The 15,734-nt window shown below is 40.3% G+C and overlaps 2 protein-coding genes across 2 annotated transcripts; one reads left to right on the forward strand and one right to left on the reverse strand.

The window, feature by feature from the left end:
* Nucleotides 1-909: 909 nt before the first annotated feature.
* Nucleotides 910-10,801, forward strand: FOMMEDRAFT_86703 (uncharacterized protein; the record flags this gene model as incomplete). The annotated part of the gene is made up of 10 exons (XM_007267391.1): nucleotides 910-1,290; nucleotides 8,663-8,680; nucleotides 8,750-9,073; nucleotides 9,127-9,286; nucleotides 9,362-9,418; nucleotides 9,509-9,612; nucleotides 9,690-9,826; nucleotides 9,892-9,940; nucleotides 10,015-10,437; nucleotides 10,496-10,801. The coding sequence occupies 10 exons, from the start codon at nucleotides 910-912 to the stop codon at nucleotides 10,799-10,801; spliced, it is 1,959 nt and encodes a 652-aa protein (XP_007267453.1).
* A 155-nt stretch (nucleotides 10,802-10,956) lies between these two features.
* Nucleotides 10,957-14,316, reverse strand: FOMMEDRAFT_141222 (uncharacterized protein). The gene is made up of 3 exons (XM_007267392.1): nucleotides 14,199-14,316; nucleotides 13,698-14,117; nucleotides 10,957-13,363 (listed from the first exon to the last, which is right to left on the reverse strand). Exons 2-3 carry the CDS (start codon nucleotides 13,896-13,898, stop codon nucleotides 11,606-11,608), a joined length of 1,959 nt encoding a protein of 652 aa, XP_007267454.1. The 5' UTR covers nucleotides 13,899-14,117; nucleotides 14,199-14,316; the 3' UTR covers nucleotides 10,957-11,605.
* Between the last annotated feature and the right edge of the window lie 1,418 nt (nucleotides 14,317-15,734).

Genomic DNA, 15,734 nt, shown 5'->3' on the forward strand with positions numbered 1-15,734 from the left:
TTTAAAGTAGTAGTTTCCTACCATGGACTCAATGAATTAGTTATTACAAGCGATATCACGAAAAAGCGAGAAGTCTACAATCGGATATACCATCCATTTACTTGTGAAGTAGCAATTACCAAATGCAACACTGGTATTCTACAGTCTACACTATAAGACACAACCAATTTAGAACGACGAATGCGAAATGATAGTAGAGTGAGGTAAATTCCAGTACTGTAAAGTTCTGTGGAAGAAGAGCCGAATATTCATACAAAGGAAACCATACCGGCACTTGCGTAGATGAAAAGTAAAAATGTTAATCATTTTTAGCACGTTATAAGGGTAAAAATGACTTGAGTTCTGGGGGAGAGGAGGAGGGCAAAGAGATGAAATTATGTGCAACTAGCTCTCTATTCATGCAGATAATCTGGAAAATCTGGAAAAGGATAGGGGTATATTAGTTCCACATGTACAATAAACATTGTTCTTGGTGTATTGGATTGAAATGGATTCAAATTAACCCTCTAGCATTTGATGCACGCGTGAACAAGCAAGACCTGAGGAACCTCATCTCAGATCTGGAATGGAAATCATCACGTGCTTCCTTTAGCCTTTACACATATATTTTACTGCTATACTCGGAAATACTCCATGCTACACAGTGCACCCTAAGAAGTCAAACATCGCGTGCAACGGGAAGTCGAAAGCAAACACACTATGGGGTAACGCAGGGACATATGTTTTGGAATGTCGGCAAGCAATTGATCGCTGTGCAAAGATTATTTTTGATGCCAATCCAAGCGCGAAGACGGCAAGTTTCCAGCCGATATTTTATCCTGCCGTTGTATAAAACCCCATGAGTGGCAGACCACACTTATTGCCGAACGGTGAGCAGATTGGCCCCACAGCTACGAATATCCTCCTGCAATGCTCGGGTCCGTACCCGCTCGTCTTGCGCTCTCCTTAGCGGCGTTCGCAACCGCTGCAAATGCGTGCGGCGACCATTTACACGCTCGAGGACACTCGCATGAACATGTTAAACGCGGTATATCCCTGTTAACACCGCCAACGCGCCCATTGGTCTGGGGAGAACTCAATATCGTCCATACCACCGACTCTCATGGCTGGCTTCTCGGACATCAAAAGGCTTCTCCACCCGAGCCAAATTATTCTGCAGACTTCGGCGACTTCGCATCATTCGTCCGCCATATGAAGGAGATTGCCAAGGAGAAGGGTGTGGATTTGCTTCTTGTCGATTCAGGTGATTTGCATGATGGGACGGGCCTTTCGGATGGTTTCCCACCCGGGGTGTAAGGATTTGGTTTACTGGTTCGTATTTTATTACTACTACATTGCTGATTGTATTAGATCATTGTGTAGTAGGACCCACAAGCACATATATTCTCATTGTAGTTAGTTACACTTTCTCCTTATGTATCTACACGTGTATACCCTTATAAAAGACAGTATCAACTGCTAGGTAAAGGGGATTCTTTTCCCCTAACCCCTTACTCAAGTACTAGGTTATCCTAGTCAGTAATTGAGTGAACTAAGAGTAATTAGAATTCTCTTGTGAGGAACAGTGAGTTTCCTTACATATTTTTGACTGTACCCACCTAACACTGAAACCCCTTGCTAGACACTGAGGAACTAAAGGGTCTAATTAACTCTAGGTCTCCCTTATTGTCTAGTACCTATCAGGAATTTTTAGTAAGTAAAGTTACAATTTTTGAGTAGAAACAGAGACTACTTACTAGATTGGCCCCTAGTAGGTTCACAATGCTTTAGAATACTGTAGAACACTTCTGGAACACATTATTACATATTGATATAGACTAACACTAGATATGCTAAAGGTTTGTATTAATTAGATGAGTCAAGGACTAGGCATCTATAAAGGCAAAAAGGAACAAACAAGTGTATATTAAGTTTACAGACAATAGACAACAAGATTACCTATTGGATATTGATTACAATGTAGTTGCCAAGCCTTGACAGACAATTCCTAGAGGGTACCCAAGTCCAGATATTAATACTAATATACTAGAATGTAAGTCCTTGTTCCTTGTAGACTGGAGACAACCTAATAAACCTATACCAGGTAATAAGTCCTTGTCTACACAAGGCTAGAGGTACTCTAATAAACTAGTACATACTAATAATGTAGAATTAAAGTATGTAACTGTACTAACACATATAGTTAGTTAAATACATACTGTAGAGTAGAAACTAGTAAGTACTCACACTACTAGACTTGTAGGAATAGTAAATAGTAGTACAAAGAGTAGAAACACTCAGACAATTAGATTCAAGGATTCATCCAATCAAGTACAGAAGGTTGAGTTTAAGGATTCAACTGACTGAGTACAGACAATTAAGCTTGAGAATTTGCTTGATCAATTTCAGGCTACTGAGTTTGAGGATTTACTTAATAGAGAACAGACAATTTGGTTTAAGGATTCACTAAGTTAATATAGAGAGCTAACAGTAAGTATTAAGGAATTTGTAAGCTAGTACAAGAGTTACAGAGTACATATAGTTAGTATTAGTAAGAGTATAGATAAGTATCTAGTGAGCACACTTACTTTAGAACAGAAACACATTGACAACAGTAATGTAGAGAGTAATAAAACACTTAAGACTCTTTTAGACAGTAAAGAAAGTAGCCAGGACTCAGAACACAAGAGTAACAAAGGTTAGGAGAGCTAAGTATTAGAACTATAGAGATTTAATAAGGAACAAGACTTTCAGAAGGTAAGTAAGACTTTCAGACACATTGTAAGAGTTAGAACAATTAAGATAGACATAAAACATGTTAGCCCATTCTACAGTTTGATAAACATTAAAGATTTGAATAAGAGAATGTACAAATTTGATAGAATGTACTAGGAAGAGGAGAAAGTAACTCCTTCATCAAACAAGAGTGGACTTGATAGTATAGTAACAGAAAAGTGTGAAATGCTTCAGGCAGGCTATAGAATAAAAGCCAGACATACTATAGTACCTATAGACAATAGAGATCAGAACTATTAATCTAAGAGTGTAGAAGAAACACTCAAGAGTCTAGACAAACTATTACATTTGTAGAAAGCAAAAGGAAAGTGTAAAGTAAAAGGAAAATGTAAAGCACAAGGAACAGAATGAAAACTGGAACTGTCAGACATTCAATACAATTGTGAAATCAATTCAGACTATCCAAGCAAAACAGACATTGTATTTACAGAACAGTACTTTGAGGATAGTAAAAGTAAACACATATTAGAACTACAAGGATTAGTACTTGATTTAGAGAGTGAAAATCAAGTATACACTTACAAAATCAAGTGTTTAACCTTATACATAGTAGATATTGACTACACATTACACAGAAGCAATGTACAGGAGTACTATAATAGATACAACACTCTAGCCAGGTTTAGGAATAAGAGAGAAAGTGAAATACCTAAATATATATGGTCTTAAATAGAAATACCAAGTTTTTCAGGACATTAGAGTACCCCTTGCAAAAATAAAAGGAACAAACAATCCTATAGTAATACTTCACAATTGAAAGCAGTTCTAGGCAAGGTATACACTAGTAGTATTAGTAAGAACAATATTAATTCAGAGTACAGTAAACTACACAGTTTAAAGCTACATATTGAGTATAGTAAGTATAAGAATAGTTTAAGCAGTAGTTCAAGAATGAACAATGGACACAAGTATAGCAAAGTACTGAATAATGTTCATAAAGGCAGATTTGCATCAGTAAGACCTTCAGAGAGCCTAGTAAAGAATAGTTATACATACAGAGTAATACAAAGCTCTAAGATACAGAGAAAGGGAAATTTTGACTTAGGATCAGACTCAGACAGTAATAATTTGGATTCCTCTTCATCTAATGACTACAATCAAAGTAATGCTTTATTCAAACTGTCAGACATTGATTTGAGTAATACTGAAGCTACTAAAAAGTACAAGAAACACTTGAGGAAGAAACAGAACAAAGAACTCCTTAAATTGAAGATACAGATACACAGTACAGAACTAATAGCTCTTACAGTATACTCAGGTGAACCAGACTTGTAGAAGTATACAAAGTTTGTTATTAAAGTTAATCAGTATATAAAACAATCAGGACTTTATTATTTCCCTAAGAGCCAAGTAGGGATAATGCTAGGTTTTATTAAGGGAAAAGTAATGAATTTTTATTTACAAAAGATTGTAAACTATAAGTATAGATAGACACTTGCTCAGTTCTTTAGAGAACTTATAGACTTTTGTTTCCCTTCCAACTTTACTGAAATACTATAGAAAGAGTTCAATACTTTGAAACAAGGTAATAGGAACATTCAGAATTATTTGTATAACCTAGAAATGAAAGTAACAAATCTAGGAAACATTTCTTAGTAAGATTTGACTAGACAGGCATAGTATGGATTGAATTCCAAGTACTAAAGGTAATTATGATTAGATTGCTTAAATCCAGACACTATAGATTACTCAATCTTCAAGGATAGGCTTGAAAGTATTGAGAAAGCAAATGAATCTATAAGAATCAAATAGTACATAGATTCTAGACAACATTTTAATCTGTAAGAACATAATAATGATTCTTAGAGTGATTATTTGTATACAGACAGTTCTGATAATTTAGGAAACAATCAATTCACTCTACAGGATAGTGAAAGTAATGATTCAGACTATAGTGACTCTAGTCAGAATACTATACATACTAGTAGTATAAACACTAAAGGAAAGGCTAGGCAATTGTATTATCTATTGAGGAACAATGACTAGTATGAAAGTAAGACAGAAAACAATTACAGAACATATGTTATAGGTTTCAAACATTATTCCTAATCAAAATTAGACAAAATGAGAGTAAAAGGACTATGTTTTATTTGCAAACAAGATGACCACTTAGCTAGGAATTGTCCTACTTGTAATACAATCATATTGAACAATGTGTAGGATAATTGTTTATCATTTAGTAATGTTAGTATCAGTTACACTACTTTAGATAAGTTAGCAGACAACTTGGACAGTAAGAACTATATAGAATTAGAGTCAATTACAGACTATAACACAGATTCTTACATATCTAGTAGTAATATACATGTTTTATTAATTTGGATACTTTGTGAAAGTAATACTAAGGATTCAGTAATGGAACAAGAGAGTTCTACAACAGAACACAAGTTCAGGCATACAAACAATATATTTGAAAGGGCAAATTCAGTATATTTGAGACCTTATAAGACTATAGGACTAAGGAATAGTACAGTAAACAAGTAGAACTGTATGAAACAGTACTAGATAGCTATATTAAGACACAGACAACTGTATAAAGTATACAATAACATTTTACACTCAAAAGCATAAGTATACAGTGTAGAAAGGATTCTACAAGACTATAGATACATATGGTACATGGAAAGGACTAGGAAACATACATACAACTATTGTTTCAAGGAATCTAAGACACTATAAGTGTAAGGCAACACATATATAAACACTTTAGAGACACTACTACTGATTCTTAGAGCCACAAATTAAAACAACACTCTTAAGAAATATAGACTGTTTATAAACAATAGGAATGTATACTAGGACATTAGGAAAGGACCTAAGAATGTTAGACAATTAGAATATAACTAGCCAGATAGTATTATAGTTTATAAGGTAATGCAAATAGTAAACTGTACAAGCAGGACAATCTATCAAGCATTACTAGATTATAAACTATGACTACTCTTAGATACTAAGAAATATTTCAATCCAAACGATTTATACAGGTATTCTATTAAGTTAGAAGACTACACAATGTATTAAAAGGCAGACATTAGTACATTGAGTAAGACAAAGTGTATATACATTGAGGATAAGATAATACTACTCTAGAATAAGTATTAGGTATGGAGATACATTAACAGTAATAGAAAAACACAGACATATGTATACACAATTGATTCTATTCAGTAAAGGAAGGTATTCAAAAGTAAAGAACCACTTCAGACAATTTCAGGACTAGGAGAATGTTCAGACATTCAGGTATATTGATTCTACAACATTGGAACAGACATTTCTATCTTTAGGATTGAAGAAACAGTCTATAATGAGTACAATCAAAGTAATTTGTATAGAGTATTGTTCTATAAGGTACAATTAGATGTTACACTATGAAACTATTCAGTTCATAATGAAGAATTGTTCAGAAACATTGAGACCAGCTTAAAGTACAAGGATCTATAGTATACATTGTATCTATAGTAGAACATAAGGTATTACATTGTGAAATACACTTTCAGACAGTCAGGATTCATTAGAATAGACTCAGAATACTTTATTAGACATATTATAAACATTGTAGACACTCAAATGGATGTACTAGTGTGTATATACTTAGGATACATAGTAAGAATCAAGATATTCAAGCTATAGAATGACAATTACAATCTACAGGATGTAAAACTATTATAATCTATGTAACATAATAATAGTAAGACACTATTGAGATCAGAAACAGATACACATTGTATGAAACAAAGTACAGAAGTTTAGAGGGCAACTTCAAGCTAGAGAACAGGTTCAGAACCTGGACAATCTGCTCAATCTGCTTAATCTACTTAAACAGATTATTACACTACTTTAAGGGAAAGTAAAGGTAATATACATACAGTTAGCAAACATTAGAGTGATAGTTGATTAGCAATGATTAAACAGACTATTCAAGCATTCAGGAATAATACTTTAATGCTATAGAAGGAAACAGAGTATTAGGACACTCTAGAACATTTATTAAACAATGATACAGTTTAATCTACTCTAGGAATAAGTAGTTACAATCAGTTTAAAGTACAAAATCATGTAGAAGACCTCTCCAAACACTACAAATATGTTTTAGAACAGTACTAAACATTTTACACTGAAAATGAAGTCATATTTCAATGAGAGGGTGAGAGGCACACACATTACATTACATACATACTCTTTAAGTATACAATCATGTTTGAACATACAATTTTCTTACTTGGATTGTTACAAAATGATTTTGTAAAGGGCTTCACAGGACTAGACAGTATTAGTACTATAGGAAACAGAACACACAATAAGTACATAAGGAAAGAATACATTGGTACAAGGACAAGAACACAGAAAGACAGGAAGTTAGTGTTAGAGTACATTAATCCACACATGGATTTGCTAAATGAACAAGGAATTGGTAGTATATACTCAGGACTTTAGACAGTGTTACTACACATATAGACAGAACATTTTATTAAGACATACATGGAACAACACAGTATACAGACAGTTACAGTACTCAGAAAAGTAGAGAATACTACTTAGACACATTGTGATAGAACATTACACTATAAGACATTGAAAGTATACTTAAATGATTCAGGAATCAAATCAATCAACTTACAAAGACACAAACAAGTTGAGACACAAGGAAACAGTATGAGAATATAGTAGGACATTCATTACACACAGAGATACTATACATATACACACATATCTAGTAATATTAGACTCATACATTACAATCTTATTAAAATTGAAACAATATTTTCATTCAAGGACAGATATTACACTCTAGGTTACACTCTACAATTAGTATTTGAACATTAAGCTTAACAGGACATTCAGTTTTGTGTCACAGTTAGTTATTGCACACAAAAGAGTACACATTTAGAGATATTCTACTCATACAAGTGTAAGACATTACATTTACAGGAACTAGTCTATTGGAAAAATCAAGGACATAGTAGAGGAATTTTAGAATACATCTCTGTTACCTATTATTGTATAACTATTCTACAGGAGCAGAGAAACACACAAGGTCAGCTAGAAGCTATAATACTAATACATTCTATTGAGGAAGAAGGTTATAGCTTTGTTAATTAGGGATTTACCTCTGTGCTTCCTAAAGACACAGGAGAAGAGAATATTTGTAATTACTATGCTGCTGGAATTTCCACTTCTGTACATATTGATTTATACTGTGTATCTCAGAGTACTTAAGAGCTGAAACACTATATCTCCCTAGGAACTCTACTGATTCTCTTTGAAAAGTGTTATATTGATAATAACAATCAAGAGGAAACTTTCCTACTAATTAACTATACAGTAATAATGACCATGTTTAATTTTATTAATGTTTTATCTAGCTTTACATAGTTTGGAACTATACTACCTACTGTTCAGAACACTACTACTGTCTCAATACACACTGGATTGACTTTGGATCAGTTTAGAGAGGTAGTAATACATTACAAGGATGTTTCCCATACATATAGGCAAGGTATTTTATTATTTACTTGTTACTAATTGTTACTTTAAGTAAGTTTTCTGCCTTTTTTACTAATTTTTAGCATTTAGGACTAAATGCTAGAGGGTGAGTGTAAGGATTTGGTTTACTGGTTTGTATTTTATTACTACTACATTGCTGATCACATCAGATCATTACACAGTAGGACCTACAAGCACATATATTCTCATTGTAGTTAGTTACACTTTCTCCTCATGTATCTACACATGTATACCCCTATAAAAGACAGTATTGACCACTGAGTAAAGGGGATTCTTTTCCCCTGACCCCTTGCTCGAGTACTAGGTTATCCCAGTCAGTAGTTGAGTGAACTAAGGGCGATTAGAATTCTCTTGTGAGGAACAGTGAGTTTCCTTACACGAGGGCATCGATGTGCATGATGTGAGTGTAATCTTTTAAATTCCTACACACTATCATGTAACTTTGAAATGCTAACACAACCACATACAGTCAAACCAATTCATCAAAAAGCTTCCCTATGACCTCCTCGCAATTGGGAATCATGAACTCTATGTTTACAACAGTACTCTCGACACGCATACCGACTTCGCTCCGCACTGGAATGGCCGATACCTCTCCTCAAATGTCAATATCACCATCCCTTCCAGCTCCGACGCTTCACAAAATGTCAGCGTGCCTGTAGGCGAGAGATTTGCGAAGTTCACAACTGCACTAGGAAAGAAGGTTACAAGTCTTGGCGTTTTATTCGATTTTACAGGCAACGATGACGGGACGACGGTCCAGAAGGTTGAGGATATGGTTAAGGAACAATGGGTACGTCTGCCTAGATTTTATCTTGTTTCAGTTTGCTAAGAGAAACACGTCAGTTCTCGGAAGTGATCGCAGAAGAACCTGACCTCTTCCTTCTTGCTGGACACATGCCAGTCTCGAAGGACAAGTGGCCGACGGTATTCAATGCCATTCGGGCTGTTCACCCTCAGACGCCGATTTTAATTTTTGGAGGTCATGCACATATCCGTGACTGCAGTGAGTAATTTTTTTCCGTCGTATTTTCTTCAATGAGAGCTCATATACTGAGGTAAATTCGATGTTTACCTTCAGCTCAGTTTGATGGACGCTCGATGGCGCTTGCAAGTGGGAGGTATATGGAGACTGTCGGTATGTGCATTTTTGTTTCCTTATATTCGGCTTATTGAAAGTGTGATGTTAGGCTGGATGAGTGAGTCTATACCTGTTAATCCATGAAAGTCGGGTCCTATTTTCCCGCAGGCTTGAATTTCAGTCAGGTCCCGTCGACCGGGAATCTGTCTTTCTCGCGTCGATACCTTGATACCAACAGGCTCATCTACGAAGTAAGTACACTTATACAAGCTCACTTAGGCAATGCATTTCTTCTCATTATTGTGTATTTATTTTAACATATCGATAGTTCCACACCGGTCGAAGCAACAATAGTTTTGATACACCTAATGGACTCGATGTGTCCCAAGGTCTGAGGGAGCTCGCGGAGAGATTTGATTTGAACTTCACCTATGGAATTGCTCCTCAGGATTATACCCTTACTCGGTGAGCCAGTCTTTCCTCGTTCCAATGGAAGGACTTTTGTTAATGTTGATGTGCTGGGGTTGTAGGGATCCCTATCCGAGTAATGGGTCTTCACTGTCGCTTTTCATTGAACAGGTTTGTTGTATCACTAAATCTTATCAGCAGTAATCCAGAACTGAAAATATTATCCCTTTTAAATGAATTATTAGGCGGTCCCAATAGCTCTAAAGTCAAATACAACACAAGCCAACACACCTGCACTCTTCGTAGCCAACAGCGGGTCTCAGCGCTTCGACATCCTCAAAGGCGCATTCACGAAGAACGACCAGCTGACAGCTTCGCCGTTTACTAACTCTTTCTTGTTCGTGAGTGGGGTGGAGTATGGCGTTGCGAAGCAGGTAGTGGGGAAGTTGAATGAGGAGTATGGGGCAGATGGAAAGAGGAAGAGGAGTACTAGGAGTACTAGGAGGAGGGGAGAGTGGATGAAGACGTTGTATGAGAAGGGTGACGTTGAGATGAGGTATAATGCTTGGCTTGAGGATATGGATTTACGATATCGGGTTCTGTCGGGTGAATTGGGGAGGAGGGACGATAATGAGACTGTGGGGACGATGGGCTACGTTACTACAGACGTGAGTCGTTTCCCGGCCAGATACTGAACATCTCCAAATCCTAACACGAACGATGCAGTCATGTCCAGGAATAGGCGACGACACAATCCACACGCCACCCCCACACTATTCCTCCCCAGTGTATATCTCATCACAAGACTCTTCATCAAACAATCCACTTCCAGGCGTCTCAGACGACTCCACGCTTGTCAACTTCGTTTTCGCTGACTTCATCGAGACGGACGTGCTCGAGGTCTTAAACGAGATCACTTCGGAGCAAGGTGGAGGAGGAGGAAAGACGTTCAGCGAGAGCGATGTTGCTACTTACGCGAGTTATAGGACGAACGAAGTATGGGGTGTATTTGCGAGTGCTGCTTGGAATTAATTTATTGAACGAGGAAATATAGAAAATTCCTAGATCTTACAGTACTTATTCTCTTGTTCATTCATCTGTAATATTTCCCTACCCCCTGAGTGCAAAATCTTAATGAACCCAGTTACTTCTAACGACGCGACGAAAAGAAAAGAAGTCCAGAACCAGAAATACCATCCATTTACATATGAGATACCAATCAACAAAGTGCCACACCAATATTCTACGACCTACACTACAAAACACAACCAAACAAAAACGAGAAACAAGAACAAACACATATCAAAACAGGATGAACTGAGGAATGAAGTAAATTAAAGTGCGCGTAGAAGAACTGAATATTCGTATAAGTACATAGAAGTTAAACGATGTCAATCTGTTTTAAAATGAAAACCCAGTGAAGGACAGTTTGAATCGTTTCGTTGAGTGGAAAACGAGAAAGAAAACCCGAGAACAATGTGCAGGAGAGTTATGCGGGAGAAAGAGATATGCTATGCAGAAGGGAGGAAAGTGACAGTTAAACGGAACTGAATAACAAGAAAGACAGTATATGGACAGGATCGGACTACGCAGCAAAACAGGTGTCACAGCTTTAATGTGCAAAAACATATGAACAGCGAAGGGATGAGGTGGTAACAGCAAATGAAGGAAGTCGTACTTCTAGACGACAAGAAAAGAGAAAGAAAGATGCCATATACAACGGTCCGAGAAGGCATTGTGTAGTTCGTGAATGACCATATACCAGCCGTATAAGTTGTGTACGGCGACATTCAACATCTGCAAAACAATAAGCAGATCCGACGAGGAGCACGAATACTACATGAACAACGGCATGAGTATACGCGTCTCCGCAGCTAGAGCTTCAGCGCTCCGGCTCCGCATCGACGAGCTATTCTCCGTGTCTCTTGCACCAATGAAGGCATCTGGATCATCACCATCGTCGTCATCGTCGTGATGTTCGTCCTCGCTCCTCCTATTATTTCCAATTTCCCTAGCCTCATTAATTTCCCTAGCGGCACGAGCAGCGCTAGCCCCAACCTCATCTATTGGACTCTCGAATGCAGGTGGTGGCGACTCCAACGGAAGTTCTAATCGCGAACTTTGAGCATGTGCAACGGCCTCATCACCATACGGCAACCCGAACCTCCCAAATCCATCTCTCGCACTTAGGAACTTCACCTGTTCGGGTGTCGGTCCCGAAGGTGGGTACCGTATTTCGGTACGGACGAGAGTATGTGAGAGTGGAGGGCTAATGGGGTTCGCACCCTGCGCGAGGGATAGTGAGAGTGAGAGAGCGGAGGGGGAAGTAAGGTTAACATTGGAACGCGAGGCAGCAGGGTTGTGTGAGCTGAGAGTAGCGTTGGAGCGTTGACGAGTGAGTGCAGTTGAGGAGCGGGAGCGTTGACGCGAGAGAGTTCGGAAAGGGATGGGAAGAGTAGATGTGGAACTGGAGGAATGACGATGGCGGGATTGTTGTTGTTGGGTGACAGGAGGATAGGAAGACGACGTCGGTGATTGGGGCGCAGGTGCTTCATTCAGTGATATCTCGTTGGGCGCTGCAGGCCTAACGCTAACGGAGACAACTGAAACGCGTGCGGATTCGTCAGCACCAGCGTCGGCTGCAAGGCTGGCTGAGCTTTCGTTAATGCTCCCGTTTCGAAGATGTAAAAGATTCGACACGCGTGAGGCGAGCCGAGATCGCCGACCGCCTGCTATACGCGCCGGTTCGGGCGTTGAAGGATGCGTTGGAAGCGGAGAGGAGGATGGAGGAACGCTGGTAGGAGGGGAAGATGTCCGCTCCGGCTCTGCTGATGCGTTGGAGTTGGAGCTGTCAGTGACACTAGTGTTCGTAAGTCCTGGTGGATGCTCGATACCCGCTGAGGAAGTTGAATCGCGTTGATGATTTCCGAAGTCGTAATCTGGCGGCGCATCGGAGGGTACATCAGACATGGGGCGCGTCAGAACCGAGCGACTATCAGAAGTATCGCCCGAGTCGTTCCGTTGATGATGATGACCACGAGGCAAGAGTTCCGTCGTCGAAGTGTCAGGGTCTAGACTGTTTCCATCATCTTCACCGCCCACACCGAGACTCATGGCCGATTCATCAGGCCTAAGTTCAGCAGTAGGTGGATCATGATTGGGATCCAGTACAAGCATGCCAGCTTGCGAATCTCGGATCCCTATCGAGTCTGAGTCGTGCCCGTGTTCATCATCCTGATCTTCTGCCTCCCGTGCTTCGGCGATGGCGTCCGACGCATCCAAAGCCTCTGGTCCGCGGAAAATCACAAGCTCTTGATCGCCCGGCTCTTTCATGTAGACTGGTAGAGATGTCGTGCTGATCTGGCTTGGAGTCCTCCGATTTCGCCGGCCCGTTCTAGGATTACGCGTGCCCACCGTTCGTCGGCTAGTTGTGGTCCCACCAGCAAGCTGCGAGGCAGTCACTTCCCTAGTAGCAGAAGTGCCATTTTGTCCGGCGCGGGCTGCCACACCTCGGAGACGGCTCACGACACTGGTACGCGTCCAGACAAAGCAGAATACGCCGAGGAGAACGAGTACAACGGCTACTGCAGGGGCCTAATGAGAGTGTGTCAGAAATAGAATCTCGGGTTTTACAATTATGATTACGCGACTCTGGTCGCGTTTGAGTGATCTCAGTCGGCATAGCCGGGATAGATGAGCTACCCGCTCATGGAGTGGCACCCATGAAGTTCAAGGGATACACAAAAGTGTAGAGAACCTTCAAGCGCGGATGTCAAGACCGCAGTTGCGGCTCTTTCCAAGCAAAGGTCTCTGGATTATCATGAGTAATCTGAGACTACCTCTATGCTGCGTTACTGCAGTGCGCAATCAAGCCCCGACTCCAGCTCTGGCAGATCAGGCATCACATAAAGTAAGAGCAGCTACTCACCCAAACCTTTGGTGAGATGTTGTTACCAAGATTCGGAGGAGAATTGTCACGGTCCATTGTGTCATTATTGGACTGGGACTGCTGATGATCGACCTGGCGCGGCTCGAGCGGAAGCGCGACAGAGACGGCGGCTAATGCCAATTGAGTCGGTACAGCTAGCCACCATCGTCGCTGTCGCTGTGGTATCGTGCACCGGGGCATTGGAGGAGAGAGCAGGAGAGAGAGAGATAAGAGAAAGGAGGGCCCCTTTCGCAGGAAGCGAATTTGAGCGGTGCCAAAATATTCACGAGACACGAGATATGATATGGACGCGCTTCGCGCAACGCCGGGCGTATAGTATGTCTGTTTTTGCCGTTGTCGCAGTCGCAGTCGCAGTCGTGCGTGTCGTTTTTGCGCCTCACAATGGACAAAGATGGGCGTCTGTCGAGACGAATAAGAAAGGAAGGGAAAAAAGAAATGCAGAGGATGATGAAATGATTGGATTCGGAAGGCGGTGCTTACAGCGGGAGTGCTTACCCCAGTCGGGTCACCCGTCCGCGTTTCCGGCTAACACGAGCTTCCTGTCTTGTAAGACGGCCTGCCACGGGGCGTCGCAGATTATAAACAGTCAGCAAATGCGCAGCAAGCGTGGTGGGTGGATGCGAAAAAGGACGAGATGTGGATGAGAGCTAGCGTGGGGGCTTGACGTGTAGACGAAATGCTAGCGCTGCGCTACCGATTATCGCTCAAATTCATTTCCCTTTCATCCTCACTCATTTCTCGCCTTCTCGTCAACCTCCGATCGGCTTCCATTGTACGAATCTCTTGTCTGCCAATCTTCGATCTCACACACGTTTTCTTTGTAATACTTTGACCCCGTCAAACAGCAGCATTTCGTCGTGCGCGCTCCAAACATCAGCGCTCGATAGTATGGGTAAAAGCTCCATTCATGACGATGACGACCACTCCCGCCACCACCAATATGTATTACTGTATGTTGTTATGTGCATTTGGCAAGAATATTCACACCCGGAGATGTGTGTACGTGTCCATGGTTTGGTAACCCTCGTCATCTATCTATTCTTGCCACGATCACTTCGACGGCGCCGTTATGCTACTCTCCTGACATTTGGAAATTGGAATTCTCCTTAGACCCGTTCCATCCGCTCTCACGATCTCCATGAGCATAATATCTGCTTGCCAACCAGGTGGTGAGGATACTGGCATATGAGATTCTTGATTATAGTGACCCTGTTACACTGGATGTATACAGCATGGCCGTTGTATACAAACAGTCATGTTTGCTATACAAGGTCCGGTTAATACGGAGATCGTGATTGCATGCACATTGGCATTATGAATATAAGATATTAACGTTAATATTACAAGTGTTACAGGTGAACAGAAAAATGGCCAATACACAACGCATATGCAACCGAACGCCACTAAAATAACATTAAAACCGGATACAAGGAAATCCATATTCAGAGTATTACTCCTTCAACGTCTCCGCCTCCGCCTCCTCACTCTCACTAATAAGACCAATTAGTCAAATGCACATAGCAAATACACACGCCCAGCTTATAAAAAGAAAGTCAACACACCTGTGTCAGAACCCACAGGCAACCCCTTCCTACGCATCTCCTCTGTTAGCCCATCCAAACTCTGATGTACATTCTGTACCTCTTCCTGACGCATACGCGAGCTCGTCGCAAGGTTCTCACTGAATGCGTGTAAGGAACGAACGAAGTCTTGTTGGTATTCAATTATGGCTGATTGGAGGAGTCGGGAGTCCTGTAATTTTGTGTGAGTTGCATGGGTTAACCAACGTAATCTCGAGGAAGGTGGGAATGAAGATTCGAAATCTGCTTGACCAGAGGATATCGATGCTTCGATTGGATGGAAGAATACCTACGCGAAGTTGTTCCAGGATTTCATTAACTTGAGCATTAGTGTTTGGCGGAAGTTGTGCCATCTCAACAAATATTAGATGTATTACTAGTAGCAAGCACGACGTGGTCAAGGTACATTAGAAAGAATGAAGGCTCCACTATTCCC

This window comes from Fomitiporia mediterranea (assembly GCF_000271605.1).
Source record: "Fomitiporia mediterranea MF3/22 unplaced genomic scaffold FOMMEscaffold_7, whole genome shotgun sequence".
Classification (NCBI taxonomy): Eukaryota; Fungi; Basidiomycota; class Agaricomycetes; order Hymenochaetales; family Hymenochaetaceae; genus Fomitiporia; species Fomitiporia mediterranea.